Source organism: Dioszegia hungarica (assembly GCF_025882075.1).
Source record: "Dioszegia hungarica strain PDD-24b-2 chromosome Unknown MKK02contig_23, whole genome shotgun sequence".
NCBI classification, from domain to species: Eukaryota; Fungi; Basidiomycota; class Tremellomycetes; order Tremellales; family Bulleribasidiaceae; genus Dioszegia; species Dioszegia hungarica.
This window is the reverse complement of record NW_026515777.1, coordinates 48,031-73,134: the sequence shown is the minus strand read 5'-3', so window position 1 is coordinate 73,134 and position 25,104 is coordinate 48,031. Positions and strand designations below refer to the sequence as shown.

The window sequence follows — 25,104 nt, the reverse complement described above, 5'->3', positions numbered from 1 at the left end:
TCCTTTGAAACCTGTCGTCATCGAAAATGCTGGAAGGACCCCCTCTTTGCCAAGCTGAAACACGCGCGTCGTAGTAAGCAGTCAGCTGTGCCTGAGCCTGTGCCCTCGAGGCTGAAGGGAGAGGATGAAAATTTGGAAGGGCGAAAGGGAGGGGAAAGGAGGAATGAGGCGCTAAGGGGGATGATGTCATGTCGTGTGTGTCGACCCCGTTTCAGATTGAATTTCGGGGGGAGACAGGCGGGAGATCGATCGGTACTTCGGCGATGCTGACAATGAAATGCCGCTCGTGCCGGCGGGAGCGGGAAGGGAGCGAGCTGAGAGCATACGGCCATACGCCATGAGCTGAGGTCTGTAAAGTGAGCGCTCGGTCCTGTTCGGTCATTGATATCAGCTGCTTGCCGGGATGGAGTCGGGCGATGAAGATACATCGCCTATACATGCGCAAAGGTGTCAGCTATCCTCCAGCTTCACCCCTCCTTTGCGTCCCAGGAACAACTCTGATCCGTCCAGCTCTTCACTCTTCATCCTCACCAGCCGCTCCATCCCGTCCCCTTCCGCACCTACTCCGTCTCGCCCATCTAGCACGGGTACCACACCTTGTCCACCGTCGGTACCCTGTACCTCAGGTCCAGGTCCCAGGTCAGGCTTGATCATATCCTCCATATCCCCCTCTCCGTCCAGCTTGTAGCTGAACAAGACGGGTTTCCGGCCTTCCGCCTTGACGCCGCTGACGCGAGAAGGGCAGAGTTTTCGGATACCCAGGAGGCAGATATCGCATCGGGGGCCGACGGGCTGGCAGATCATCTGCGGGTCAGCAAGAAGTAGGACAAGGAGAGGATCAGATAGTGAGACTGGATGGGATCGAGAAGGAGTCGGTCGGAGAAAGTAGCGAGGCGAGACTTACCTGCCCGAAACCAACCAGCATCGGATTGATCCCCTTGTGCAGTTCCCTAGGTAGCCAAGACTCCAGATTGACCCTCGTCTGTTCCGGCGTGACCGTCGGTGGGCGATGCCATTTCAGCCGGTTGGTGATTCGGTGGACGTGCACGTCGACGCCAATACCGGCGTTACTGCTTGTCAGCACAGATCTCTACTCCAGCTCAGACCTTGCTTGTCCGCGGACGCCTCTACCTCCAGTCCCTCGACTGTTCGGGCAGGACAAGGACAGACGACTCGGCGAGGAAGCAAGTGGCACAAGCAAGGGGCAAACTCACATATCCCAAGCGCACTGCAAGGCCAGATAAGCCATCTTTGGCCCTACTCCCTTCAGCGCACAAAGCCCCTCAATCGTGCGCGGTATCTCCCCTTTCCCCGTGCCCACCATCGAACCTTCTCCCTCTTCCCCTATGAAGGACCCATCATCCCCAATCTCGCCCATCTCAATCCTTCTTGCCGCCTCCTGTATATACTCTGCCTTCCTCCTCCAAAACCCTACTTTGGCAATACACCCCTCCACCACCCCTCGGTCCGCTGCGGCCAAGGACGTGCATGTGAGCCCGCCGGGAAGGGTCAGGTGTAGATTGGTGACGGCCGCAGAGGTGACGGCGTCTTTGGTCTGCGAGGAGAGCATGAGGGAGATGAGGACGTGGAAGCGGCGTGTCTGGGCAGGGAGGGCGCGTTCGATACTGGGCGAGAGGGGCGGGGCATGCGGACCAGCAGTGGCGGCTGTAGTAGGAGTTGAGGAGGTTGAGGGGTCAATGGAAGGGGTAGAAGCAGCGGCGGGGACAGGTCCGAGGTCGGGTCGTTCACAGCCCCTGCATAGTCAGACTCGTCCCTACGAAAGGTCATATCCCTTTCACTCCAATCCATCCTCCCCCGTCCATAGCTCAGCCGCTCCCTCTCATTGACTTCTGTGCCCCCCTTCACACACTCACTGGTCATCTCAAGCCAGCTCAACACATACAAGAATGAAGAGCTCACATAGTATCCACCGGCGCATTCAACCCCCTCCTCATTTCCTCAATCACAGCATACTGTTCCCTCCACCTCGCAGGCTCCGGATGGGCCTTGACGAGCGGCGCAAGCGGCATCGCCTTTTTAGGCGTGCCCTTCTTCTTGGGTGTGGGCGTGGATTCTGGTAGCTCCACCAGAACCTCTGACTCCCCGTCTATGGGCTCGACCTTGACCTGACCGGTCCGACGTGCGGAGGATGGTGTCCTCGATGCGCGAGGGGCACGGGACGGGCGAGGGGAGGGAGTGGAGGGATGTTCGAGCTTGACTCGTTTGGACGGTGTTCCGCCTGAACCGGTGCGAGCGCCAGCGCCAGACTGAGGAGGGCCCATCGATGAGGTACCGGAGAGGTTGTCGAGCGGTTCGGCCTTGACGGGAGTGGTATGGCTGCTTCCAGCTAGAGAGCGGGTACTGCGCCGGAGCGACACATACTCTGGGCGACCGGCCGATGCGTCCTTGAACGGTCCGCCGTCCATCAGCATCTCCAGCCCGGCGGCCTCAACGCCCGCCCCGGCAGTGGCACCGGGGCCGAGAGTGGATTGACCGGTAGTGGAGAAGCCGGGCATGGCAAAGGTCGCTGAGGTGCCTGACGAGGCGGGATCGGACGATGGGGCTTCGGTCACACCATCTGCGGTGGGCCGGGATGTACGAAATCGAGGTCGGGACGACATATTCCTACTCTTTCTGAAAGAGGCAGAGATAGGGCGAGCTGTCGTTGAGATGGACAGTAGTGAGTCCAGCCAGGAAGGTCAAGAGGTGTGGAAAGGTCAAGGGGCGGAGAGAGGTGGTGTGCTAGGCGGCGGTTCTTTTGGCCCAGCGCTCAGCGCTCAGATGAGATCGGGCATCGGGCATCGGAATTACGAGGATCTTCCGTCGGTTCCACCAGTCCATGATCATGTCTCTATTTAGCTAAGAGCGACAGACAGGTATCACATGCATACACCTTCCAGTCCCAGCCACTAGCAGCTACTCCCCCTCCTCAGCCAGCCCAAACGCCTTCCGCCCATTGACCTGTATAGTCACTCAGACACTACGCTCGGAGCGCCTTCTCCTTCTTGACCTTTGCGCGCGCAGCGGCCGAGAGCTCGAACGATCGCTTCTTGGGGTTGGGCGCTTCAAAGACGTCTGCCATTTCTTCGAGCGAGAGTTGTTTGGTCTGGGGGTCAGCGGGGCTCAGGAAGCAGGTGAGGAGGGCATGGGAGCGGGACCGCGAGGCCCATATGATGAAGGAGCACGAGCTGGGGCGGGGAGAGACGAGGATGGAGTGATTAGAGACTGGGTGCAGACGAGGAGGTAGGGAGGAGAGCTTACCTCTACGGCAAAGAGATAGATGACGACGACACCGACCACGTCCCACGCGCCAAAGATAAAGTAGACTGTGGGTCAGCTAACGTAGTAGCGGGGAAGGGATCTGTGTGGACTTACCAATGTACCCCAGCTGCCCGAGTGCAGGTGGGAGAGCAAAAGTGTTGATGCACGAAATAGCATTAGAGCACCAGCCCTGCAGCGATAACCCCTTGGCGCGATTCTCGAACGAAAGGACTTCGGCGGGGTACAGTCCCTGGAGCGGGGTCATGCCGAATGAGAAGCAGATCATGAAGAGGACTGGGCGTCAGCTGTGTAGCCAGAGAAGCAGGCCAGAGTAGAGAAGGAGGCGACTTACAGATGAAGGTGATTCCCGCGTCGGCACGAGTCTTGGACTGTTCTCCGGCGGGAGAGAGGAGCGAGCCGACGATGAACATCCCGACAAAGCAGCACGAGATGGCGGTGAGGAGGAGCTTGCGCCTGCCGACATGGTCTACGACAGCAGAGCCTGAGGGTCAGCTACCTCTGGCTGAAGGGAGAAGATGATGGAGAAGAAACAGGACCTACCGGTGATAGCGCCGCACATGGAGGTGATACTGTTGACCAAGTTGAGTTGACGTTGGGTATCGCGGTTGGTAATCCCAGCGAGACCCAGGAGGACCGGCAAGAAGTCTGATCGTCAGCCGAGTCTTTTTCCTCACCGCGAAACTTACAGGTGATGAGCCCATTACCCGCAAGCTGACCCCAGCACGAGATCATCGCGCACAGCCCAAATCTGTACCTATCCGACGCGGTCGCAAATACGCGCTTAAAGTTCCAGAACTGGCGATCGCCCCCTTCGAGCGAGATGGCCGCTTCGATCTCTTGCATTTCGAGCTTGACGACGGGGGACTCGATATCGCCGGTGGCAGAGTGGTACTTGGCGAGAATATCGATGGCGCGGTCCCGGTGTCCGCGGGCGTACAGCCACCGGGGAGACTCTTTGATGAAGAGGACACCGATGACGTTGATGATTGCCGGTCCGCACTGGAGGTAGAGGCAGGTCCGCCAGGAGTAGTCGGAGAGGACACGGCCGAGGGGAATGGAGATGCCCTACAAGTCAGCGAGAGTCAAGGGGAGAGAGAGAGACGTACCGAGGCGAGGATCTGACCGACGTAGAAGAAGGAGTCTGGGATTAGCTAGGTAGATATTGCCAAAGGAAGACTTACTGAGGAAACCCATGTATCGACCGCGGGAGGAGGCAGGGGTAGTCTCAGTCATCCATAGCTTGGCGGAGAGGGCGCCCATGGTACAGCCAAACCCGGTGAGCCAGCGGGAACCGAGGAGCATACTCATGTATTGAGCGTTGGCCGAGGTGATGGCGCCGATACTGCTTGTTAGGGATGTCAAGGAAGGCAAAATGAAGACGTACATGAGAAGAGTATTGCCTAACCACATGCACTTCCTCCTCCCCCACAAATCCGGAAGAATGATGTTGGGAATGAAGGCGCACACTCCGCCGACCGTGTAGACACCCTGGCGTCAGCTATGCCTCAACGAGCACTTACGAATAGAATACCGGTGCCTGTACTTGCGGAAGTCAGTCCGAAGAAGTCCTGGAACTGAGTCATCGAGTTGACCGAAGACATGATGGTCGAGTCGAACCCCGAGTCGCACGAGCAGACGATGACGACAAAGCAAGACATGAAAAAGTTGAAGTGGCGCCATGAGAGGGTGGCCGGTCCGGGGTCCAGCTCCCGAGCGAGCGCAAAAGCAGCCGTGCGATCCTCGGCGGTCATGTGCACCCAGTGCTGCTCCGAGAGCGGAACATCGGCGGTCTCGAGCTGCTCCTCCTTGTCCTTGAGGCTGGCGCCGTCGGTCTCGAGATGGGTGATTTGGGTCGACATGGTGGGTTGATTGAACAAAAGCGGGGCTCAAGCGGGGCCTGGTGATATATAATAGGCTCGCGCCAAGCGGGCGGAGGGCTCGGTCCGGCCATAGTCAGCACCGTCAATGAGCGGAGGTCAGTAGTGTTAGCGGTGATGGTGGTCAAAGTGGTCGAGTGGAGGTCCGGTTCGTTCGGCTCGGTGGCAAATATTACGGCATTCACCGCCAGCAAACTCATGGTGGGCCAAATGATCTTTGTCTTGCCTCTATCTTAGCGCTATGAGCGGACAAGCGGACGACCGTAGTTGTAGCGCGAGTAGCCGCGCCGATCATCAACATCACTGTACATACCGCGGCGTCCGTGTCCGGCCGGCGGTAGCGATCAGCGCTAAAGCATTCCTGACGGCTACCAGCGGAAATTTCGCGGCGTCCGAGTGGTCTTCGGGTCGTTCGACCGGTACTGCGGCATTCAGCGCTCCTGCCTCCCCGCCCGAAGTCCGACCGTCATATGCAGTCCAGCATATCGTTACCAATGCTTGAGCGGGGCTGACTTACGCGTCACGCGTCGCAATTCCTCGCCGGCCCGCAGTCCGGCTCCGACTTGTCGAGTCCAGAACCCAAGCCCAGACCATCTGAGTAGCTGTCTTGTCGTGATCTCTCATCCACCTCACACACACCTCACTACCATGTCGCTAATCAAGCTGGCACCTTCGGGCTGGGAGTACGGCCCCACGCCCAACATCGAGACCAACGCGCCCATACTCTCTGCCCATCCAGAGATCTCGCCGGACTGGACGGCGTGCAATAGTTTCCCCACGGAGATACATGACGAGCTACGAGCTGCGGGTACTATTCCTGATTGGAACAAGGGCAAGGCGGAGCATGATATCCAATGTAAGCGGCTAGTCTGCTGCAGGAATTGAGCTGACAAGCAGGGGTCGGAAGGCTGTCTTGGTCTTTCCGCGCTCAAATCAACCTCGACCCGAAGGATCTGGGGAAGCATCAGCAAGCCGAGCTCGTTTTTGACAGTATCGACACCTTTGCTACGGTCTACCTCGTACGTCCTTCTTTTGACTGAGCTGATGGCAGAACGGCCAAGAAGTCCTCAAATCCGACAACCACTTTCGAAGCTGGCGGACATTCATCGACATCTCCACGCTCAAGGCCGAGAATGAGCTCTTGGTGGTCATCTCGCCTCCTCTCGACGTGGCACTCGCGACGGCAGCAGAGCATGGCCCTTTCAAAGGCGGATCGTGCAACCTCGGTGATCGCGCTCGGATCGGGATCAGGAAGGCGCAGTATCATGCCCGGTGGGACTGGGGACCCGAGCTCTGGTGTGAATTCCTCGCGCTCCACGTAGATCGTGCTGACTCGCAGGCATGGGCATTGACCGACCCGTCCACCTCCACCTCTTTACCTCGGGCATCTCGTCCGTCAATACCTCGGCGCGGGTCGATGCCGAGCTCAGGACGTCTCTTGCGGTTCAGGTCGACGTCGAGGGTTCCGGCCAGATCAACGTCACCGTTACCAGCCCTGACGGTCTAGTACTCAAGGACGAGCGTATCCAAGGCAAGGCGGAATGGGACCTCAAAGCGGAGCTATGGTGGCCGGTCAACGAGGGCAAGCAGACCTTGTACGAGGTCAAAGTGGAGCTGTACTCTTCCGTAAGTTCCCTATGATGGACGTGCTGACGCCAGGGTACGGTCGTCGATACGCTCACGCGCAAGATCGGATTCAGGCGGGCGGAGCTCGTTCAGACCCCTCTCAAGGGGCAGGAGGGCACCTCGTTCTTTTTTCGGATAAATAATCGGCCAGTCTTTATCGGCGGCAGCAATTGGATCCCGATCGATATGGTACTGTCGACCGGGACGGAGGCCAAGTATAGGCGTTGGCTTCAGATCATGGTATGTCCTCTGTCCTGCGCGAGGGTAGTCGGAGCTGACGAGCAGGTGGACGGGGGTCAGAATATGATCAGGGTGTGGGGCGGAGGGGTGTACGAGCCGTCGTTCTTCTACGAGATGTGCGATGAGATGGGGCTGCTCGTGTGGCAGGATTGTGAGTCACTACTTGGGTGCGGGAAATGGCTGCGCTGACCGGCAGTCATGTTCGCCTGCGGTGTCTACCCCGTCTTCCCCGAGTTCTTGGCATCGGTCGAGGCCGAGGCGAGGGACAATGTCGCCAGACTGCGGCACCACCCATCCTTGGTCCTTCTCTGCGGGAACAACGAAGACTGTAAGTACCCATATCCAGCTCAGCATACTCTGGTCCTCCTGCCATCCACCTTGTTATTTGCTACTCAGCTGATGACCAGACCAACAAATCATGCAGTGGGACATGAAGCAAGGCGGCGACCCTCTCCCGGCGCGGGTCATCTACGAGAAGATGCTCCCGGATATCATCAGCGAGCTGGTCGATCCCAAGATCCCGTACTGGCCTGGATCGCCTTATGGGGGTAAGGGGTGGGATACGGCGGATCCGACTGTGGGTGACGTAGTAAGTCAGCCTCCTTATCTCCTTGCTTTCCCTTCCCCTCACGACTCCGCTCATGTTGTCACTGCTTCCAAGCTGATCATCAGCACCAATGGGACGTTTGGTCCGGCAAGGAACACGGCTATCACGACTGGGACCGCCTCGGCGGGCGCTTTGTCTCCGAGTTTGGCCTCCCCGGTCTCCCTGACCGCCGGACCGTCGACTACTGGCTCGACGGCGATACCACTCAAGCCCATCCTCAGTCCAAGCTCATGCAGCAGCACAACAAGGCCGGAAGCTTTGAGCGGCGGTTCGCGGGGCTGATGAACGAGAACTTTAGGATGACTGGGGATCTCACCGAGTAGGTCAGGCCGCGACGGGGCTGATGTCAGGTACCTCTTCCGGAACCAGCTCATGCAGGCTGAAGGGGTAGGTGGGGCGTACCGCACTTGGCGCCGAGAGTGGAAAGGCGAGGAGAAGGAATACGTGAGTACTCCCAAGGATGAGCTGATGTAGTGCGGCGGTGTTCTCGTTTGGCAGATCAACGACTGCTGGCCCGTCACCAGCTGGGCTCTGGTCGACTCTTTTGTAAGTCCAAGTGCAGGCTGAGCTGATGATAGTACCGGCCCAAACCCGCCTACTTTGCCGTCACTGCTGCTCTCGCGCCCGTCAGTCTTGGCGTCCTCCGGATCGTCGAGAAGAACCGAGAGAATGACCGGCCCCGGCAGTACTACGAATACGGCGCGTTCCAGTCGACCCGCGCTACCGCCCAGGTCTGGGCGTCCAATGGCGGTCCGGAAACTACCGCAGTCTTCACTCTCAAGGCCCTCGACCTCATGACTGGCTGGGGAACCACCATCGTCACTCGACAAGTCACTCTCGGGGGAAACAAGTCTACCGAGATCTGGACGGGCGAGCTCCCTCCGCCCCCGGCCGACAAGGTATTTGACACCTCGGCGCCGACTGGGACGCTCATACTCCACGCGACGCTCGAGGTCGGGGACCAGAAGGTCAGGTACGATGACTGGCCGCAGCCGCTCAAGTTTCTGGATCTCCCTGATCCGGGCGTCAAGGTGGAGGTGGGCGAGGGGTGCGTGGTGGTCAGCTGCAAGAAGCCGGCCAAGGCGCTCTGGCTGGACGTGATGGGAGAGAATGATCACGTTGTATGGGGGGACAACTCGGTAGGTCTTTGGCTTTCTGTGAGGGTTGAGCTGATGGGTAGATCGATCTATACCCAGGGGAAGAGTACAAGGTGGCGGTCAAGGGGCTCAAGGGGAAGCAGGTCACCTATGCGTCGCTGGGGTGGGAGGCGCCGCGCGTAGTGGGGAAATAGGGGCCGCTGTCGTGATATCAATGCTACATACTCTGCTCGGCTTCGCTCGCAGTATCACTCTGGCCATACAAGCGGAACATCTTCGGCCGTCGGGTCAAGCAGTTCGGATGTAGATCCGCGTCATAACGTCACTCTGATTCATCCCGCTTGGCTTTCGGCGCTATACCCGAGCTCCTTCCCATATGGGCGTTACCAGCATCATGGGCGTCGACATACCGACCACCGCAGCTAGCAGCAGCGGAGGAGCGCCCATACCCGAACCGCCGGGCCGACAACCGGTGCAAGATCGTCGCTCGAAGTCCGCCACTGCCAACATTATTTACCTTGAACCTAATTAATCTTGCGGTACCAAGCTCAGCATGGACAATAATACCGACTACTATGAGGACAGGCCAGTCGCAGGCGGCCAGACGAAGCGGCTCTATCGCGCCTGGTGAGTTTTCTGCTGGCCTATAGGCCCCAGCTGACGCGCAGCCTCCACTGCCGAAGCCGGAAAGCCAAATGCGACTTGGTATGACGCCTTCTAGTCGAGCTGACTGTAGGGCGATGTCGACGCTCCCTCCCATCCACCCTGCTCTCGATGCAAACGCGAATCTCGGGAATGCCTCTTTGCCCCTTCTCGACGCGGTGGGAACGGCAAGAACCTCCGCCGAAAGTCCGAAGCAACGCCTGGTGCTGCTACCGCCGGTCCAAGCTGGGCTCCAGCCGCCGACTTTCCCACCTACCTCCCCATCGCGCCCCGTCCGAGCAGTAGCGGCGTATCCCATAATCCCACATTCGATCTCTGGAGCTCGGCGCCTATGCTACCGCAAGAACCAATGCAGGCGTTCCCTCGCCGGCCTTCCCTCGGTCCACCACTCGGGAGCGGCGGAGAACACCCCAGCAACCTCGTTGCGGCTGACTTGGCGAACGAGGCAGATGCGATGGAGATTTTAGCGCTGGGGCGGAAAGTCAAGGGGAAGCGAAGGCGCCGATCTGGCGATGCGGCAAAGCTGGAAGAGTTTGAGTTGGTCAAAGCGGGGATTGTGACGACGGAGCAGGTCGTGCAGCTTTCGGAGATCTTCTTTGGGTGTCATCATCACTACTATGTGAGTATTGGCATGGCGGAGCTGATGTAGCCTATGGTTCCTGTGGCGGACATTCCTCGAACGCCGCAGCAGCTTGCTACGTTTGCAGACGACGAGCGAGACCTGCTTGCTGCGATTATCATCATTGCGAGTAGGAATGACAAGGGGATGAGCGAGGTGCATGACAAGTCATGGGCTCTTTTCAGAGTGAGTAGGCATACGGCCTAGCTGATCATAGGGGTGGTTGTCGGACGTTCTGCTTCTTGGCGGTCAGCCTACAATCGGGCTCGTCGAGGGGTTACTGCTGCTCTCGGAAAACCTCCCCAGGGAGCCATCGCGGGACGTGGAGGAAGTGCACGGCTCGGAGAATCGCCAAGCGTGGATGCTCATCGGAGCGGCGATCCGGTGTGCCTATGGTCTCGGTCTGGAAAAGGTGAGCTCTCCAGCGACTTTGCTGATCAGATCGCGTTTGAAATCGTCGGCGAGACTGAGCGGACCAAGGAGCTCGAGCGTGCTCGTCAAACCTGGACATGTAAGTTACCTCTAAGCTGAGCTGACATAGACTGCTACATCTTTGACCGGCACATCTCGCTCCGCCTCGGTATGGCGTTTTGGTCACGCGGTCCATCGATCTGCTTTGAGGGCTTCTCCAGTACGAACCAGACCGGCCCTCCTGCCGGCGCGCGTAACTTTCCTCTTCTATGCGAGCCGGCCAGCGAAGGTGTCGAACCGCAGGAAGAGCTTGCCGCGCTGGTTCAAGCCTATGTGGAGCTCACGCAGATGATGACCAATGCGCAGAGCTGCTTGTACCCGAATGCAGCGCGGACCAAGAGCATCGTCATGTAAGTGAGCATTTGACATGGCTGATATAGGCACGGCGAGTACTTTAAGTATCTGGACGAGCTAGCTCGGTCGCTCGATAGCTTCAAGCGACTTTGGGGCGACAAGAAGTGGACGATCTTTCCGCTGACCGATACGCTCTGGGCAATGTTCTACTACACCGAGCTCTACATCACCGCCTTTGCTTTCGTAAGTCTGAGTAAGACTTGGCTGATAGTAGCAAGCGCATGTGGAGCGAGCGACCAAACGAGCCGAGACAGAACGGGACCACACCGGTATCGCTCTTCCACCCAACCTCTTCCCTCACGGCGCAGCGGCGAGTCCGGACGCGCGCTACATCTTTCAGTCGTGCACTGCCGCTCGGAAGCTCCTACAGATCTGCGTGCATAGCCTGTCCCCTCGAGGGACATTGTCGTTCCTGCCAAACCGGTACCTCCTCTGGTTCACCTACGCGGCGATCGTGCTTCTCAAGGCAATCTACTCGGGGGCGATGCTGAGGGAAGACCAGGCCGAGTGAGTTTGAATAGAGCGAAGCTGATAGATCCCTTGAGCTTATCGACTCGCTCTGCGGCTGCCTGGCTACCGCTTCGCACGACGAGAACAATCCTGCCGTCAGATACGCACGCCAGCTGGAGGATCTCCGCAAGAAGCTGTCCGGGATGGAGGTGAGCCTAAGCTTAATAGAGCTAATGCAGACGACAACCGTACGCGCTGGCTCTCCGCCCATCTGGAACTTTCCCGATGCCCCACCGCCAGCGCATGACGTGTCGTTCCAGTACAACTCGCCTGTCCTCCCCAAGCGGAACATCCCTCAGCTACCTCAGATGCCTGCTGCTCCGGCTGGACCGTCTCAAGAGCTCAACTTTGACTGGTTGGAGGAGAATGGGGATGCGCTGGATTTGCAGGATTTTTGGCTCCAGATGGCGCCGGGCGAGGTGAGTGTGCGGTCGACAATGCTGATCTCAGGCTCAAGGGGGATTCCCATTTCGTTAGATGCATCTATAGAGCCTCCATGATCATCATCATGATTTCCAGATCTAGCTTGGCTACCATCAGCTAATTCACTGACATACTCACCGTCCTCTGCGGTCGTCTTGACATCAGCAATCCCCTCCAGGCCCGCATACCACGCCTTCTACTCGAGCGTGTAGGCGTCCTCGTACGTGGGTCGTATGATCTCCTCTGAGTGGTCCCCATTCTCCCTGCTGCTGAGAATGGTGGCGGTGACCGGGAGGCCTTTGATGTACGGACTGAATCAGCTTGGCAGAGCGCACACTCACGTATCGTATGTAAGCTTAATCCGCTTGTCTCTTGCGTACACCTCGATGTGCGCGTCAAACACCCGGACATTATCAATCCCGACTTCGTAGTGCGCTACAAATCCTTCACTGTCATTAGCCCAGCCATAGCCGAATATACTATTGAAAGGTGACAGTCATGAATGGCCAACTGGGACTCTTCCAAGCGTGCAGGACTTTCTCTGGCATTCCAAGCAGCTCGCGCATCGCCGAGAGGTCATGCGACGCCAACAGATTCAGTAGTATCCATGTCCGCTGCGAGCCGGGCTCGTCCGCCTTGGCCCCCAGCGCCTCCTTATACTGCTGCATCGACAGCCGCTGTCGCTCGGCGTTCGCGTCGACCGGAAAGTCTTCATCAGCTCAGTCCAGCCCAGACTCACCGGTGAAGCGCTCAGGGAACCATCCGCCTTGATCAGTAAACAGCGCATTCTGCATCAGCGCTGCCTGTCCCGAACCCACGGAGCCAATCATGTCTCGCACACGGAGTGTACCAGCCCCATCTCGCCTCAACTCACCAAAAGCTATCCCCTTGGGCGGAAGGGCCTGAACCATCTCCATGACACGCAGGAAGGCAGTCGCGTATCGTCGCATATAGCCCACAAAGACAGTCTTGCCCGACGCGCGCTCCGCCGCAATGACCTCGTCAGCGCCTGCGAGATTCCACGCCATTGATTTCTCGATGAAGACGTGTCGGCCCGCGCGGAGGCACTGAACAGCATGGATGACGTGGTACTCGCTATCATCAGCTTGATCGATATGGACCTACTTGGCGTTCATGATCATCACAGCGTCCACTCCTGGGCGTGCCTCCAACATCGCCCCGCTAGCATCAGCTTGACCACACCGACACGCACGGTCCCGGGCGCGACACACAACCTTGATAAGATACCCATTATCTGAAACGCATCCTGAAACGTAACGTAAACTCGCCGATTATCACCCAAAGCGGTATTTTATGGCTCAGCGAGGCTCAGCGATCCTCTACCGAGGAGAAAAGTAGTGGTCAAACCATGCTGAGCGGGCCGCTCTCGAGCCTCAGAGTCTTCGGCCATGGCAAATGCAGTGGTATGCTATCCGCTCAGAGACAGAAAGCGTGGCTATGGGGGCTGTAGCCGGCCCCTCTCGCTGCACGAAATCAGTCACGTGCCTCTCTGCTTTCCCACGGGTGCACCCGCAAACAGCTTGACCCGTCCCGCAGAGATGATTTCCTTGTAAAAGTCTCTATATCTTATCTTATCAGTCCTTGCTACAGCTCAATAGGGCCGCCGTCATGCGCTACAGGCAGAGGCTAATAGTCACCGCGCTGACAGCACTCGTTGTCTGGATTATTTTCTACCGGCGGGCCTCTCTAGAATCCGCCTATCAAAGTCGCGTTTCACATCCTCGTGCCGTCCTCGACGCGGACCACCTGTCAAAAAGGGACCTCACCGCATTGACGTGGAAGAAGGAGACGAATGCAGAGTTCAACTTTACGGCGGCTCATCTAGAAGCAAACAGTGAGTACACGCCAGGACCCGCTGACGCCAGGTATACCCTTCCTCGCCCCAGAATACGACACGGAGCCCGGTCACCTCCTCAATGCCACCTCCACAACCGTCCCCAAATACACCGCTGCCATAGCCTGGCTGACGCGTCGGCAAAAACTCGCTGAAACGGCCGTATCGCTGGAATCTATCGCTCGGAACATGCCCATGGCCCAGCCGTACTCGATGCTGATGATGCACTCTGGGGATCTCAGCTCGGATTCCATCCAGCACGAGTTCCGGGATCGGCTATTGGCCCGTGCAGCGGCACTCGAGACGGCGGAAGCGGGTGTGGCGCGTAAGCTGAGGGTTATGGAGTCGATGCTGGTGTTTGTGTACATCAATATGGACGTCCCGGTGGGGATCGCCAAGAAGGGCAAGGATGCGCTGGAGCCAATGTTTTTCGGAGGCAATTGGCCTGGTACGTCTGGAATCTGGTCTAGCTGATGCCAGGCTATCACTCGATGTGTCGCTTCTTTGCCGTGTCCATCTTTTGGCACCCCCAAATACGAAACTACGACTACTACAGTGAGTTCTGCAGAGACGGTAGCTGATAGCAGTGCGAATGGACTCTGATTCCTACATCATCACACCGATGATTGAAGACCCGTTCCGTCGCGCGGTCCGACACGGAATCCGCTATGCGTTCCGCAAAGCCGGCGGTGATCCCGATTTCGCCGTCCGCAAACTCCCCGCGTACCTGTTGGACTATACCAACCGTCATCCCAAATTGGATCTCGCCGACAAGCTCCGAGCGGGTCGCTTTCCGGTCATGAAGGAAGACAAGGATATACCTACGTGGTACAACAACTGGGAGATTGCGCATCTGGCGAGCTTTAGGAAACCAGAGGTGGCCGACTTTTTGCTGGATCTGTTGAAGCATGAGGAGGGGTTTTACAAGCATCGATGGGGTGAGTTTCTCTCTTACGGAGGTGGATCGTGCTGACTCTGCATAGGAGATGCGGGGTTGCGTCGAGCCACGACCTTGATGTTCTTTGAGCCAGGGACGGTGGTCCAGTACTGCGACTTTAAGTATCACCATCAGCACCCGATGTACCAGGTGGCGTTGCCGACCGAAGATGTGAGTTTGACAGGACTCCTCTATTACCCACCGTCTCCAGTCGCAGCTGACCATCCTTAGAACCCATTCCCGGGGTGTTAGTCTCGGTCACACGTTTGAAGCTGCTCGGCGAGGCAGCGTTGTCGTTTCGTCTATTGGTATGATGCATTTCCTTGGGTATTTCAACGTACTGAAGGATCTGATGGTTACATCGCCGAGATGGTTCAAGAGCTGCTGACTCAGGTCGAGCCACCAGACCCGAGGGCCTTTGCAAGGCGGAGAGCACCAGCTTTTGTTGATACTGCAAGATGACCCAATACAAGAGCTGCTGACTCAGGCCGAGCCAATGGCCCTTGAAAGGCGGAGAGCACCAGCTTTTATGGAAACTGCAAGATGACCCAAACGGGAGCTGCTGACTCAGGCCGAGCCAATGGCCCTGAGAGCACCAGCTTTTATTGAAACTGCAAGATGACCCAAACGAGAGCTGCTGACTCAGGCCGAGCCTTCATACCCAATAGCCTTTGGAACGCGGAGGGCACCAGCTTTTATTGATACTGCAAGATGACCCAATACATCCCGTCCTTGATACCTCGATACAATAACCAAATATCTGTTTACTTCTCAGTACAATACCTAGCCGACATCCTTCAACCCTCCCCTCTATCCACCACACCTTTCCGCTACACAAGACAAGCCTAGGCCCGGCCGAGCTCCTTCTCCTTCTTGACCCTTGCCCGCGCCGCAGCGGCGAGCTCGAACGAGCGCTTCTTGGGGTTGGGTGCCTCGAAGACTTCGGACATCTCTTCAAGGGAGAGCTGCTTGGTCTGAGAAGTATCAGCATGGGTCTAGTGTTAATGAGGAAGCAGGACTGACCTCGACGGCAAAGGTGTACACGGTGGCCACACCGACGATATCCCAAGCACCAAAGATAAAGTACACTGATGATCAGCTGGGCTCAGAGCAGCAAATGGGGGCGAGGTAAGGAGTGGTGAGGATGGGGAAAGAAGACAAGACTCACCAATGTAACCGAGGGAGCCGAGGGCTGGGGGAAGACCGAAGGTGTTGATGCACGAGACAGCGCTGGTGACCCATGCCTGGAGCGAAAGACCCTTGGCACGGTTCTCGAAAGTGAGGACCTCAGCGGGGTAGAGACCCTGAAGGGGAGTCATACCGAAGGAGAAGAAGACCATGAAGAGGACTGAGGGTCAGCTAGTACCTAGGAGATAAGAATAGGGAGGACTTACATATGAACGAAATACCAGCGTCCGCTCTCGTCTTTGACTGCTCGCCAGCGGGGGAGAGGAGGGAGCCGACAATAAACATGCCGACGCAAGCGCAGGTAAGACCGGTGAGGAGGAGCTTGCGGCGCCCGACGTGGTCAACGACAGCGGAACCTGGAGGTCAGCCCAATACCCAAGCAGAAAGAGAGAGACTTACCGGTGAGAGCACCGCACATGGAGGTGATTGAGTTGACCAAGTTGAGCTGACGCTGGGTGTCACGGTTGGTGATACCAGCGAGACCGAGAAGGACGGGAAGGAAGTCTGGGCATCAGCCAAGTCCACCTTATTGGCGCGCAAACTTACAAGTGATGAGACCGTTACCAGCGAGCTGACCCCAGCACGAGATCATGGCGCAGAGACCGAATCGGTAGCGGTTGGAGGGGGAGTCGAAGACCTTCTTGAAGTTCCAGAACTGACGGTCACCACCCTCGAGCGAGATGGCGGCCTCAATCTCCTGGATCTCGAGCTTGACGACGGGGGATTCGATATCACCGGTGGCGGAGTGGTACTTGGCGAGGATGTCGACGGCGCGGTCACGGTGGCCACGAGCGTAGAGCCAACGAGGAGACTCCTTGATGAAGAGAACAAAGGCGCAGTTGATGACTGCGGGACCAAGCTGGAGGTATAGGCAAGTGCGCCATGAGTACTCGGTATCGACTCGGCCAAGGGGAATGGCGACACCCTGGAGGTCAGCATAGATTTATGTAGAGATCATGGCTACTCACAGTGGCGAGGATCTGGCCGACGTAGTAGAAGGAGTCTGCCGATCAGCTTGAGGAACGAAAGGGAGGAAAAAGAGGGGGGAAGGGAGAACTCACTGAGGACACCCATGTATCGACCGCGGGACGAGGCCGGAGCGATCTCACTGAGCCAGAGCTTAGCAGCAAGCGCAGCGGTAGAGCAGCCAAACCCGGTCAACCACCGACCGCCGAGGAGCATCTCGTACGACTTGGCATTGGCGGAAATAAGGGCACCGATACTGTCTGTCAGTTTCTGGCGACTTCCAAGCATCAAAACACGACGTACATGAGCAATCCATTGCCGTAGAACATCGAGTAACGCCTGCCGATTTTGTCCGGGAGATAGATGTTGGGGAAGAAAGCACAAACCCCACCGACGGTGTAGATACCCTGACCAGTCAGCGCCACTCAAAACCCCTCAATCCTCGAGATACAACGCACAAATAGAATACCTGTGCCTGTACTTGCAGAGACCAAGCCAAAGTAGGTCTGGAACTGGGTCATGGAGTTGACGGAGGACATGATGGTGGTGTCGAAGCCAGTGTCGCAGGAGCAGACAATGGCGACGAAGCAGGAGAGGAAGAAGGTGAGGTACCGCATGGAGAAGGTAGCCGGTCCCGGGTCGATGGAGCGCGCCAGCTGGAAGGCGGCTGTCCTCTCCTCTGCGCTCATATGGGCGAAATGGACGTTCTCCAGCGAGGTGGGCTCACCCCCCTCATGGTGCTCATCCTTCTCCTTCTCCTCGTGGGTGTAGGAATTGGACCGAATGGCCGACATGGCGAATCGCGTGTGTCGAAAGAGGTATGAGTATGCAGTAAGTACGCCTTGCTTGATGGAGCACTGGTGGCGAAGATGAGTAGGAGCGGAAGAGAGGCATGATGGGCTGCTGGATATATAGATGAGTGAGCAAGAGGGGGGACAGGTGACAGTGCGGGGCATCGGGGACCGCGGTCCGGAGTCCCCTCCGGGGCCAAGCGGGGTAACCGTGTTCTTCTTGCCCAAAGTAGTAATTCGCCAAGGCTAGTCCATTGACTATTTCTCCGAACAGCTCTTGCCCCTTGCCCCGATCGCCATTGCGCTGAATATCATTTGCTAAGGACGCCGCTGTTTGCCGTTCTTCTCCTCTCCCAGCCAGCCCCAGCCGCTCATGATTCAAACTCTATATCAGCGCAATTTATCCGCCTCTCATGCTGCCCGCTGACCATGGCTTGATATTTATCCGAGAATTCCCAAAAGGGACCTCCGGGCCCGGCTGTCCCCCACTTCAATCGGGCCTCGGCGCCGGGCGTCCTGCGACGGACGCGCCTCGACGCGCTATCAAGCGGATGACAGCGGAGGAGCCGATGCGGAAGAAGGCTAATGCAATACCCGACGCGATGCGCTCGCCGCTCGGACTCCGGTCGGCGGCAATGACAACTGTGTGTTCATGCTCTCACCACTGGCGCTCTGTCTTTGGCTGAAGTCTTCCAGCAAGCCAGGAGCCAGCAGATGTCTTCTCCGACAGCAGCACGAAGACCGTCACATACAGCCGTCTCCTTTTCCGCGTTGCGCAGAGAGTGGGCTTCGATCCGCTGCACAGCTGACTGCGGCGGGCGCTTGGGTCTGACCTTCTGTCCAACTCGTACAGTACTCACAGCAATGTCAGCCCTCCCCAAATCAGACGTCCGGACCAGCTGTGAATGGCCGCTTCGGACTCACGCTGTGGCGCTTGAGCTCGCTTCTCAGTTTTCAGTACCCATCTAGGTCATTGCATACTACACGGACCCTACAAGCAACTCGAACTCGTACCAGATTGGACCCCTCCGAAACCTAGCTCGCTCAATGCCATCTTGACATCTACCGAAACCGCCGCGGACGCCCAACACCCTACTCCCTCGCGCGAAGTAGCTCCTTCTCCTTCTTGACCCGCTCACGAGCTACAGCGGCGAGCTCAAAGCTGCGCAGCTTGGGTCGAGGGGCGTCAAAGACCTCGGACATCTCTTCGAGGGAGAGTTGTTTAGTCTGAAGATTAGCTTGGCTCGTGCAGTGGGGAGAGTGAGGGCGAGTGGGCAGAGGGACGGCGGGTAGGAAGGAAGGGAAGGGAGACACGAAGATGGAGAAGAGGTCATTTGAGTGGGGGACGGAGACTGGAGATGGGCGCATATAGGTGATAGCGGAGGGGAGAGCAAGGGAGGGAAGAGTGAGACTCACTTCAACAGCAAATGTATAGATGACCGCAATACCGATCAAGTTCCACGCGCCGAACATGAAGTACACTGACGATCAGCATGGCTCATGGTCGAACGGTGGGGAGGTAAGGGGTGGAGGGAAATAGAGCATACCGATGTAGCCCAACTTGCCCAACGCCGGCGGAATGGCAAAGGTGTTGATGCAGGCGATAGCGTTGGTGAACCAAGCTTGAAGTGAAAGACCCTTGGCTCGATTCTCGAACGAGAGGACTTCGGAGGGGTAGAGGCCCCTGTACCGTCAGCTATGGTCATGGACGCAGATGGTACACGAGTGAGGAGCAAGAGCTGGCGGGTGCGGTGGCGATCAAAGGGGAGGGGAGTGACAGGAGCGTGAAGGAAGAGAAAAGCAAGGCCGCAGCATGTACTTACTGGAGCGGGGTCATACCGAACGAGTAAAAGACGCCAAACAAGACTGATCGTCAGCCTCTTCCCCTGACAAAAGCAGACAAAGAGCAGCACTCACAGATGAAACTGATACCCGCGTCAGCCCTCGTTTTCGACTGGACACCGGCCGGACTGTTGAGTGCGCCGACTAGAAACATGCCGCAGCAGGCGCCGGTGATGGCGGAGAGAAGGAGTTTGCGGCGGCCGATGTGGTCTACTGCGGACGAGCCTGGGGTTCAGCCGTGGTCTCGTACGGTAGAGCGGAGGGAACAGCGACAAGAGGGATGATGAGGGGGAAGAGAAAAGAAGGAAGGGCAGAGGGTAGGATGATGAAAGCGGAGAGCAGGGAGCAGAGAGGGGAAGGAGGATGGGTAGGAACGGTATTGGCAAAGACGGGTGAAGAAAGAAGAGAGGGTGAGACTCACCAGCGATAGCGCCACACATGGACGTGACCGAGTTGACGAGGTTGAGCTGTCTCTGAGTGTCCCGATTCTCAATACCAGCAAGACCAAGCAAGACCGGGAGGAAGTCTGTCCATCAGCCCTATCCTCATCCTCAAGACCAATACTCACAAGTGATGAGCGAGTTCCCCGCGAGCTGACCCCATACCGAGATCATCAGGCACAGACCAAACCTGTACCTATCCGCCCGTGTCCCAAACACCTTTTTAAAGTTCCAAAACTGCCTATCACCCCCTTCGAGCGAGATGGCCGCCTCAATCTCCTGCATCTCGAGCTTGATGACTGGGGAGTTGACGTCCCCAGTCCGAGAGTGGTACTTGGCGAGAATGGCGCGTGCGCGTTCGGCGTGACCACGGGCGTAGAGCCATCGAGGGGATTCAGCAATCCAGGGGACACCGAGGATGTTGACGACGGCGGGGCCGCACTGGAGGTAGAGGCAGGTGCGCCAGGACCATTCCGAGGTGAGCCGGCCGAGAGGGATGGCAGCTGCCGTGGCGGCGATTTGGCCGACAAAGAAGAAGGAATCTGGGTGTCAGCGGGGTAGGGAGAGGAGGGGCAAAGATGTACTTAAGAAACCCATGTATCGGCCTCGGGAGGTGGCGGGGGTGATCTCGGCCATGTACAGCTTGCTCTGTGTCGTCAGCTAGGTTCCACGACGAGAGAGGATGACTTACACTGAGGACGCCCATGGTACACCCGAATCCAGTCAACCATCGTCCGCCCAGCAGCATCGGCATGTCTTTGGCGTTGGCAGAGATAATGGCGCCGGTCCTGGGGGTCAGCGGAGCTCAAGGGGTGATGTTGATAGAGCTTACATGAGCAGCGAATTCCCAATTATCATACAGACCCTCCTTCCCAAAAGATCAGGGAGGATGATGTTGGGGAAGAATGAGCAGACCGAGCCGACAGTATAGACACCCTGCTGGTCAGCTATGCGCTCATGTATCATAAGCGCCTCATCCTTGAACGCCAGCCTTCTCGCAGAACCAGACAGAGAGCGAAGAGCTCACGAAGAGTATACCTGTCCCAGTCGAAGCAGAGATCAACCCAAAGTAGTCCTGGAACTGAGTCATCGAGTTGACGCTCGACATGATGGTCGAGTCGAAACCGCTATCGCAGGAGCAGACGAGGACGACCACGATACTCATAAAGAAGTTGAGGTATCGCCAGCTGAAGACAGGCGGTCCGGGATCGAGCTCACGGGCGAGGGCGAAGGCGGCGGTCCTTTCCTCCATAGACATGTGAACGAGGTGCATGTCTTCGAGGGCGACATGTTGAGAGATTTCGGTTTCCTCCTTCTCCTTGTCGAGTTGGAAAGAGGAGGCCGAGTGGTGGCGCGTGATCTGGGACATCTTGCGTGTCGGTGAGTACGGGGATAAGAGGTAGTAAGTAGGAAGAGATAGGGAGAGGGGGGAAAAGATATAGGTCGTGAGGGGCAAAACGGAGAGTGGGGGACGGAGTGGGGACCGGCTCAACCATATCAGCCTTATCGGCGCCGCTCCACCGCTCTCTGGTGCCTTGTCCACCCATGTGGGCTGTATGTCATATAGATATCGGAGGATATGGATTGAAGGAAGAGCGGAGAACAGGTGATAAGGAGCGGCCAAGACTAGCGTCGGCGACTTCCGGCGCCGAAATGCCTCCACCTTTTGCCTCCCATGCTGCCCCTCTTGTTCGATGTCCCCCACTCCGAAGCTCCAAGCCCGAGATAAGGGGTAGCAAACCCGGGAGTTACAGAGTGGGGAAGGTGCTTCGCAAGGGGTCTGGAGATGGCGGTCATCGTGAGCCTCGGACCGCCAGATACGAGGCTACCGCCGTCCATATATACTCCACGGCCGTTACCGCTGGTGCGTTCAAACAGTGCCCTCGACTCTGGGGAGGAGCCCCGTCACAGGCTAAAGTATCTCTTAGAGCCTCGGAGGGGATGAGAGCGCAGCGAGCTGGAGACATCTGCAGCTGTGCAGGCGCGATTGATCTCGGTGGCGAATATGCAGAATCTCGCCCGGCGCTCGTCTTCCGCCATTGTGACTGAGGTGAAGGATAGCTTGTGGAGCATGCTGCCATACAACAGCTGTGTAATTGCCCTCTGTCAAGGTCTGCGGGATGCACATGCATGCACTTGCTAGACTCCAGGGCATCAGGTCAGGTACAAGCAGCCACACTGCCCGGAGTTGAGAGACAACTCCGCCCACAGCAAAGTTTTCTGCCTACCTCCACCCTGTGACCCCCTCTCTCTTCTCCTGCCTATATATCTCACCTCTCATACGATATTATACCCCCCTATACGACGCTTACTTGTACTCATCAGGAGCTCAGAAGCAGACCTAACAAAGCGGTGAACCTTCAAGACTAGCCGTAATGTCCACCACTGCTCGAGGAAAGAGCTCGGCCGGGTCTGCCTTCAACCTCCTCACTGCTGGCGGAGCACGCTTTGACAAGACCCGTTTCAAGCATGATCATGAACTATTCACCAAGGTAAGTTATCGCGTATTCATCGATGTCTAAGATGGAGTAGACATAGCTTATCCCTTAGCCAACCGAAACTTCCAAGCCGAGCAAGAAGCGCCGCACCTCATCGTCGGCCGGTAGATCAGGCACCCAAGGCCCACTCCCGGCGGGTCTCAACGTGTTCTCTGATCCCTCATCCTCTCGCCCGATCCGTCCGGAACCTATCGCCGAAGACTCAGACTCGAACTCCGACTCGAAATCCTCATCCTCATCGACCCCTGCCCCCGCACCGCCAACCCAAAAAATAACGCTCTCCGGCCCCTCCCCCCTCCCCGCATCCCTGCACGCCAACCTTCCCTCCCTCCTGTCTCATCCCAATCACCCACTGCCTCAGGCAAGCGGCAAACCCCTCCTCCGCGCCCTAGACCAGGCGGGCATCAAAAGCCTCTGGGGCGTCCAAGCGAGCGTGGGCGGGTGCGTCCTAGATGGGAAAGACGTCATGTGCGTGGCGCCCACGGGAAGCGGCAAGACGCTGGCGTATGTCTTGCCGGTGCTGGTGTCCCTGGGGGAGCCAGCGAGGATCAGGGGGAAGGGAGAGGGGGTGAGAGCGGTGATACTTGTTCCGACGCATGATTTGGGACAACAGATTCTGGGGGTCGTGAAGGCTGTGACGGCGGGAAGGGCGTGGAGGGTCATGGCGCTTAGTAAAGCGACAGAGAAGGCGGTTTGTGAGAGCAGTCCGGGGGGCAAGTGGGTGGGCGGGGTGGGCCAAGGGGGGAAGAAGGAGGCGGGCAAGGCGGCGGTCGAGGACGACGCAGAGGAAGATGGGGAAGAATCAGACGAGGACAGTGCTGAGGGCGGAAGTGAGGATGGGGAAGAGAAGGCGTCGCGGACCGGAAACGCTGGCGAAGGGAGGGCCGGATCACTCGGACTGGATATCCTCATCGCCACCCCAGAAAGGCTGCATCACCTTGTCCAGAACCAACAACTCTCCCTGGCCAAGTAAGTCCCAATCCGCCATTGACCTTCCTGCTTCCTGTCAGAACGACGACCCAATTTCGAACATGAGCTGATGACCAGAACGCTACATCTAGTCATGGACGAAGCCGACCGCCTCCTCTCGCCCGACTTTCTCCCTCAAGTCCAACCGATCGTTTCTGCCTGCTTGTCGCCCAAGATCCAAAAGGTGTTGCTTTCGGCTACAATTCCGGCGAGCCAGGAGGCGGTTGCGCGGGGGTGGATGAAAGATGGGGGAGTGCGGGTCGTGGTTGGGATCAAGTGAGTTGGCTTTTGACTTGGAGTGAGCAGATTAGAGATCAAGGCAGATGATGGAGGTCAAGCGGAACATGGGAAATGACGAGTGGGCCAAGTGAAAATCGGACGGATGTGGATGGAGCCGGTCCGGCAAGTGATGAGCAGGGGCTTAGGGGTTTCTAGGGAGCCAGTACCAGACACGAGAGCTGCCCCTGCTAGCTCTGCTGGATCAACCTGGGACATCTTCATCAGCGTGCAGATGGATACATCAACCCAGCGTGACCTCCAGCTGACCCCACAGGGACTCGGCCGTATCCACCGTCGCCCAATCCCTCCTCTTCACAGCTACAGAATCCGGCAAACTCCTCGCGCTCCGCAACCTCCTGAGCTCCGGCTCCCTCCCTTACCCCTCGCTCATCTTTGTCCAGTCTATCCAGCGCGCAGACGACCTGTACGCGCAATTACAGACCGAGATGGATGGCGTAAGGGTGGGGGTCGTACATGGTGGGAAAAGCAATAAGGAGAGGGATGAGGTCGTGAAGGGGTTCAGGGAGGGCGGGGTTTGGGTGTTGGTCGTGACGGAGGTTATGGCGAGGGGGATGGATTTCGGGGGGGTCAAGGTGGTTGTAAATTATGGTGAGCCAGCTCGAAGGTTTGGAGTGTCGGGCAAAGGAGAGGAGGTGAGGGACTCGAAGGGGTGGCGGGGGACGGGAGGGGTACCGCTGTATATCCTGAGGACGGAGTGGGGGGCGAATCGGTCGGGAAAGGGAAGATCATGGATCACGGCGCTCGCCTGCTTGGGGAAGAAGTCGAGGGGTCAAAGCTGATTCGCTAGACTTTCCACAGACGGTGCAGAGCTACATCCACCGGATAGGTCGCACAGGCCGAGCCGGACGAGCAGGCAAGGCAATCACGTTCTTCAGTAATGAAGATGCGCCGCATCTCCGGACGTAAGTCTCTCGTCTCTTGTCCTATCACACTTACACCTACTCTCATCAAATTCACATCTTCACCTATTATGCCCCCTCTCACCTCCATTCCGTCGTCACGCTCAAGCTGACCCTCCAGAATCGCCAACGTCCTCGTATCCTCCGGCTGCCCCGTCCCGCAATACATGCTCGACCTCCCCGCGCCCAACAAGAACCTCAAGCGGCACCTCGCCAAGGCGCCGGTGAAGCGGAAAGTTGTCGGAGGGGGAGGGAGGGATCTGGCTAGGGAGGAAAGGAGGAGGAAGGGGGAGATGGTAAGGGGAAGTAAGAGACGGAAGGGGGGTGGGGAGGATGAGGATTAGGGAGGTAGCTGGGGCGGTGTGGGTCGAGGGGAAGGGCTGAGCAAGAGTATCTTCTGGTTGGGTGATGCATATACTTATCGGAACCGGGCTGACTGCTCACTGAGTCTCGGAGGATAGGTCAGCAACAAAGTTGACGTGCTTGCGTATAGTGACCACAGCTGACTTCTGAAACAAGCTGAAACGCGGGCTGATCTGGCTCCGGGTGCAGGGGACATTGAGTTTCGCCCGTCAGCCACCTGTGTGCGCTCACCCCCTTTTAGCGCCACACTTGAGTACTCAGATTTCGGCGGTAGTGAGGCGAAATTT

At 57.7% G+C, this 25,104-nt stretch overlaps 9 protein-coding genes across 9 annotated transcripts; 4 read left to right on the top strand and 5 right to left on the bottom strand.

Moving 5' to 3' along the window:
- Nucleotides 1–450: 450 nt before the first annotated feature.
- MKK02DRAFT_19583 (DNA glycosylase) lies at nucleotides 451–2,030 on the bottom strand (the record flags this gene model as incomplete). Its single annotated transcript, XM_053086115.1, has 4 exons — nucleotides 451–804; nucleotides 905–1,070; nucleotides 1,215–1,625; nucleotides 1,921–2,030. The coding sequence occupies 4 exons, from the start codon at nucleotides 2,028–2,030 to the stop codon at nucleotides 451–453; spliced, it is 1,041 nt and encodes a 346-aa protein (XP_052942889.1).
- A 950-nt stretch (nucleotides 2,031–2,980) lies between these two features.
- On the bottom strand, nucleotides 2,981–5,033 carry MKK02DRAFT_19567 (general substrate transporter; the record flags this gene model as incomplete). The annotated part of the gene is made up of 10 exons (XM_053086112.1): nucleotides 2,981–3,106; nucleotides 3,262–3,326; nucleotides 3,376–3,555; nucleotides 3,614–3,763; nucleotides 3,823–3,927; nucleotides 3,969–4,347; nucleotides 4,389–4,423; nucleotides 4,464–4,624; nucleotides 4,667–4,770; nucleotides 4,803–5,033. The coding sequence occupies 10 exons, from the start codon at nucleotides 5,031–5,033 to the stop codon at nucleotides 2,981–2,983; spliced, it is 1,536 nt and encodes a 511-aa protein (XP_052942888.1).
- Nucleotides 5,034–5,807: 774 nt separating this feature from the next.
- Nucleotides 5,808–8,923, top strand: MKK02DRAFT_40272 (glycoside hydrolase; the record flags this gene model as incomplete). The annotated part of the gene is made up of 13 exons (XM_053091031.1): nucleotides 5,808–6,015; nucleotides 6,057–6,178; nucleotides 6,211–6,457; nucleotides 6,499–6,785; nucleotides 6,819–7,025; nucleotides 7,071–7,176; nucleotides 7,222–7,353; nucleotides 7,433–7,614; nucleotides 7,698–7,951; nucleotides 7,983–8,076; nucleotides 8,107–8,178; nucleotides 8,211–8,771; nucleotides 8,813–8,923. The coding sequence occupies 13 exons, from the start codon at nucleotides 5,808–5,810 to the stop codon at nucleotides 8,921–8,923; spliced, it is 2,583 nt and encodes an 860-aa protein (XP_052942887.1).
- Nucleotides 8,924–9,282: 359 nt separating this feature from the next.
- Nucleotides 9,283–11,823, top strand: MKK02DRAFT_40271 (uncharacterized protein; the record flags this gene model as incomplete). Its single annotated transcript, XM_053091030.1, has 12 exons — nucleotides 9,283–9,356; nucleotides 9,398–9,434; nucleotides 9,466–10,011; nucleotides 10,042–10,197; nucleotides 10,229–10,423; nucleotides 10,453–10,522; nucleotides 10,553–10,832; nucleotides 10,863–11,019; nucleotides 11,051–11,343; nucleotides 11,372–11,495; nucleotides 11,526–11,765; nucleotides 11,797–11,823. 12 exons carry the CDS (start codon nucleotides 9,283–9,285, stop codon nucleotides 11,821–11,823), a joined length of 2,199 nt encoding a protein of 732 aa, XP_052942886.1.
- A 142-nt stretch (nucleotides 11,824–11,965) lies between these two features.
- On the bottom strand, nucleotides 11,966–12,905 carry MKK02DRAFT_40270 (NAD binding Rossmann fold oxidoreductase; the record flags this gene model as incomplete). The annotated part of the gene is made up of 6 exons (XM_053091029.1): nucleotides 11,966–12,080; nucleotides 12,111–12,218; nucleotides 12,250–12,478; nucleotides 12,509–12,557; nucleotides 12,588–12,864; nucleotides 12,895–12,905. The coding sequence occupies 6 exons, from the start codon at nucleotides 12,903–12,905 to the stop codon at nucleotides 11,966–11,968; spliced, it is 789 nt and encodes a 262-aa protein (XP_052942885.1).
- Nucleotides 12,906–13,732: 827 nt separating this feature from the next.
- Nucleotides 13,733–14,792, top strand: MKK02DRAFT_19580 (glycolipid 2-alpha-mannosyltransferase-domain-containing protein; the record flags this gene model as incomplete). The annotated part of the gene is made up of 4 exons (XM_053086113.1): nucleotides 13,733–14,072; nucleotides 14,105–14,179; nucleotides 14,212–14,562; nucleotides 14,608–14,792. Coding segments are annotated over 4 exons (951 nt in total), but the record flags the coding sequence as incomplete, so codon positions are not given.
- Nucleotides 14,793–15,406: 614 nt separating this feature from the next.
- Nucleotides 15,407–17,509, bottom strand: MKK02DRAFT_40268 (general substrate transporter; the record flags this gene model as incomplete). The annotated part of the gene is made up of 10 exons (XM_053091028.1): nucleotides 15,407–15,535; nucleotides 15,585–15,649; nucleotides 15,730–15,909; nucleotides 15,956–16,105; nucleotides 16,149–16,253; nucleotides 16,296–16,674; nucleotides 16,718–16,752; nucleotides 16,811–16,971; nucleotides 17,019–17,122; nucleotides 17,174–17,509. The coding sequence occupies 10 exons, from the start codon at nucleotides 17,507–17,509 to the stop codon at nucleotides 15,407–15,409; spliced, it is 1,644 nt and encodes a 547-aa protein (XP_052942883.1).
- Nucleotides 17,510–18,598: 1,089 nt separating this feature from the next.
- MKK02DRAFT_40267 (general substrate transporter) lies at nucleotides 18,599–21,157 on the bottom strand (the record flags this gene model as incomplete). The annotated part of the gene is made up of 11 exons (XM_053091027.1): nucleotides 18,599–18,733; nucleotides 18,923–18,987; nucleotides 19,054–19,190; nucleotides 19,330–19,372; nucleotides 19,424–19,573; nucleotides 19,770–19,874; nucleotides 19,917–20,330; nucleotides 20,373–20,436; nucleotides 20,480–20,576; nucleotides 20,621–20,724; nucleotides 20,816–21,157. The coding sequence occupies 11 exons, from the start codon at nucleotides 21,155–21,157 to the stop codon at nucleotides 18,599–18,601; spliced, it is 1,656 nt and encodes a 551-aa protein (XP_052942882.1).
- Nucleotides 21,158–22,163: 1,006 nt separating this feature from the next.
- MKK02DRAFT_19594 (P-loop containing nucleoside triphosphate hydrolase protein) lies at nucleotides 22,164–24,798 on the top strand (the record flags this gene model as incomplete). Its single annotated transcript, XM_053086117.1, has 7 exons — nucleotides 22,164–22,280; nucleotides 22,339–22,981; nucleotides 23,165–23,255; nucleotides 23,334–23,531; nucleotides 23,809–24,143; nucleotides 24,343–24,457; nucleotides 24,576–24,798. The coding sequence occupies 7 exons, from the start codon at nucleotides 22,164–22,166 to the stop codon at nucleotides 24,796–24,798; spliced, it is 1,722 nt and encodes a 573-aa protein (XP_052942881.1).
- Nucleotides 24,799–25,104: the final 306 nt, after the last annotated feature.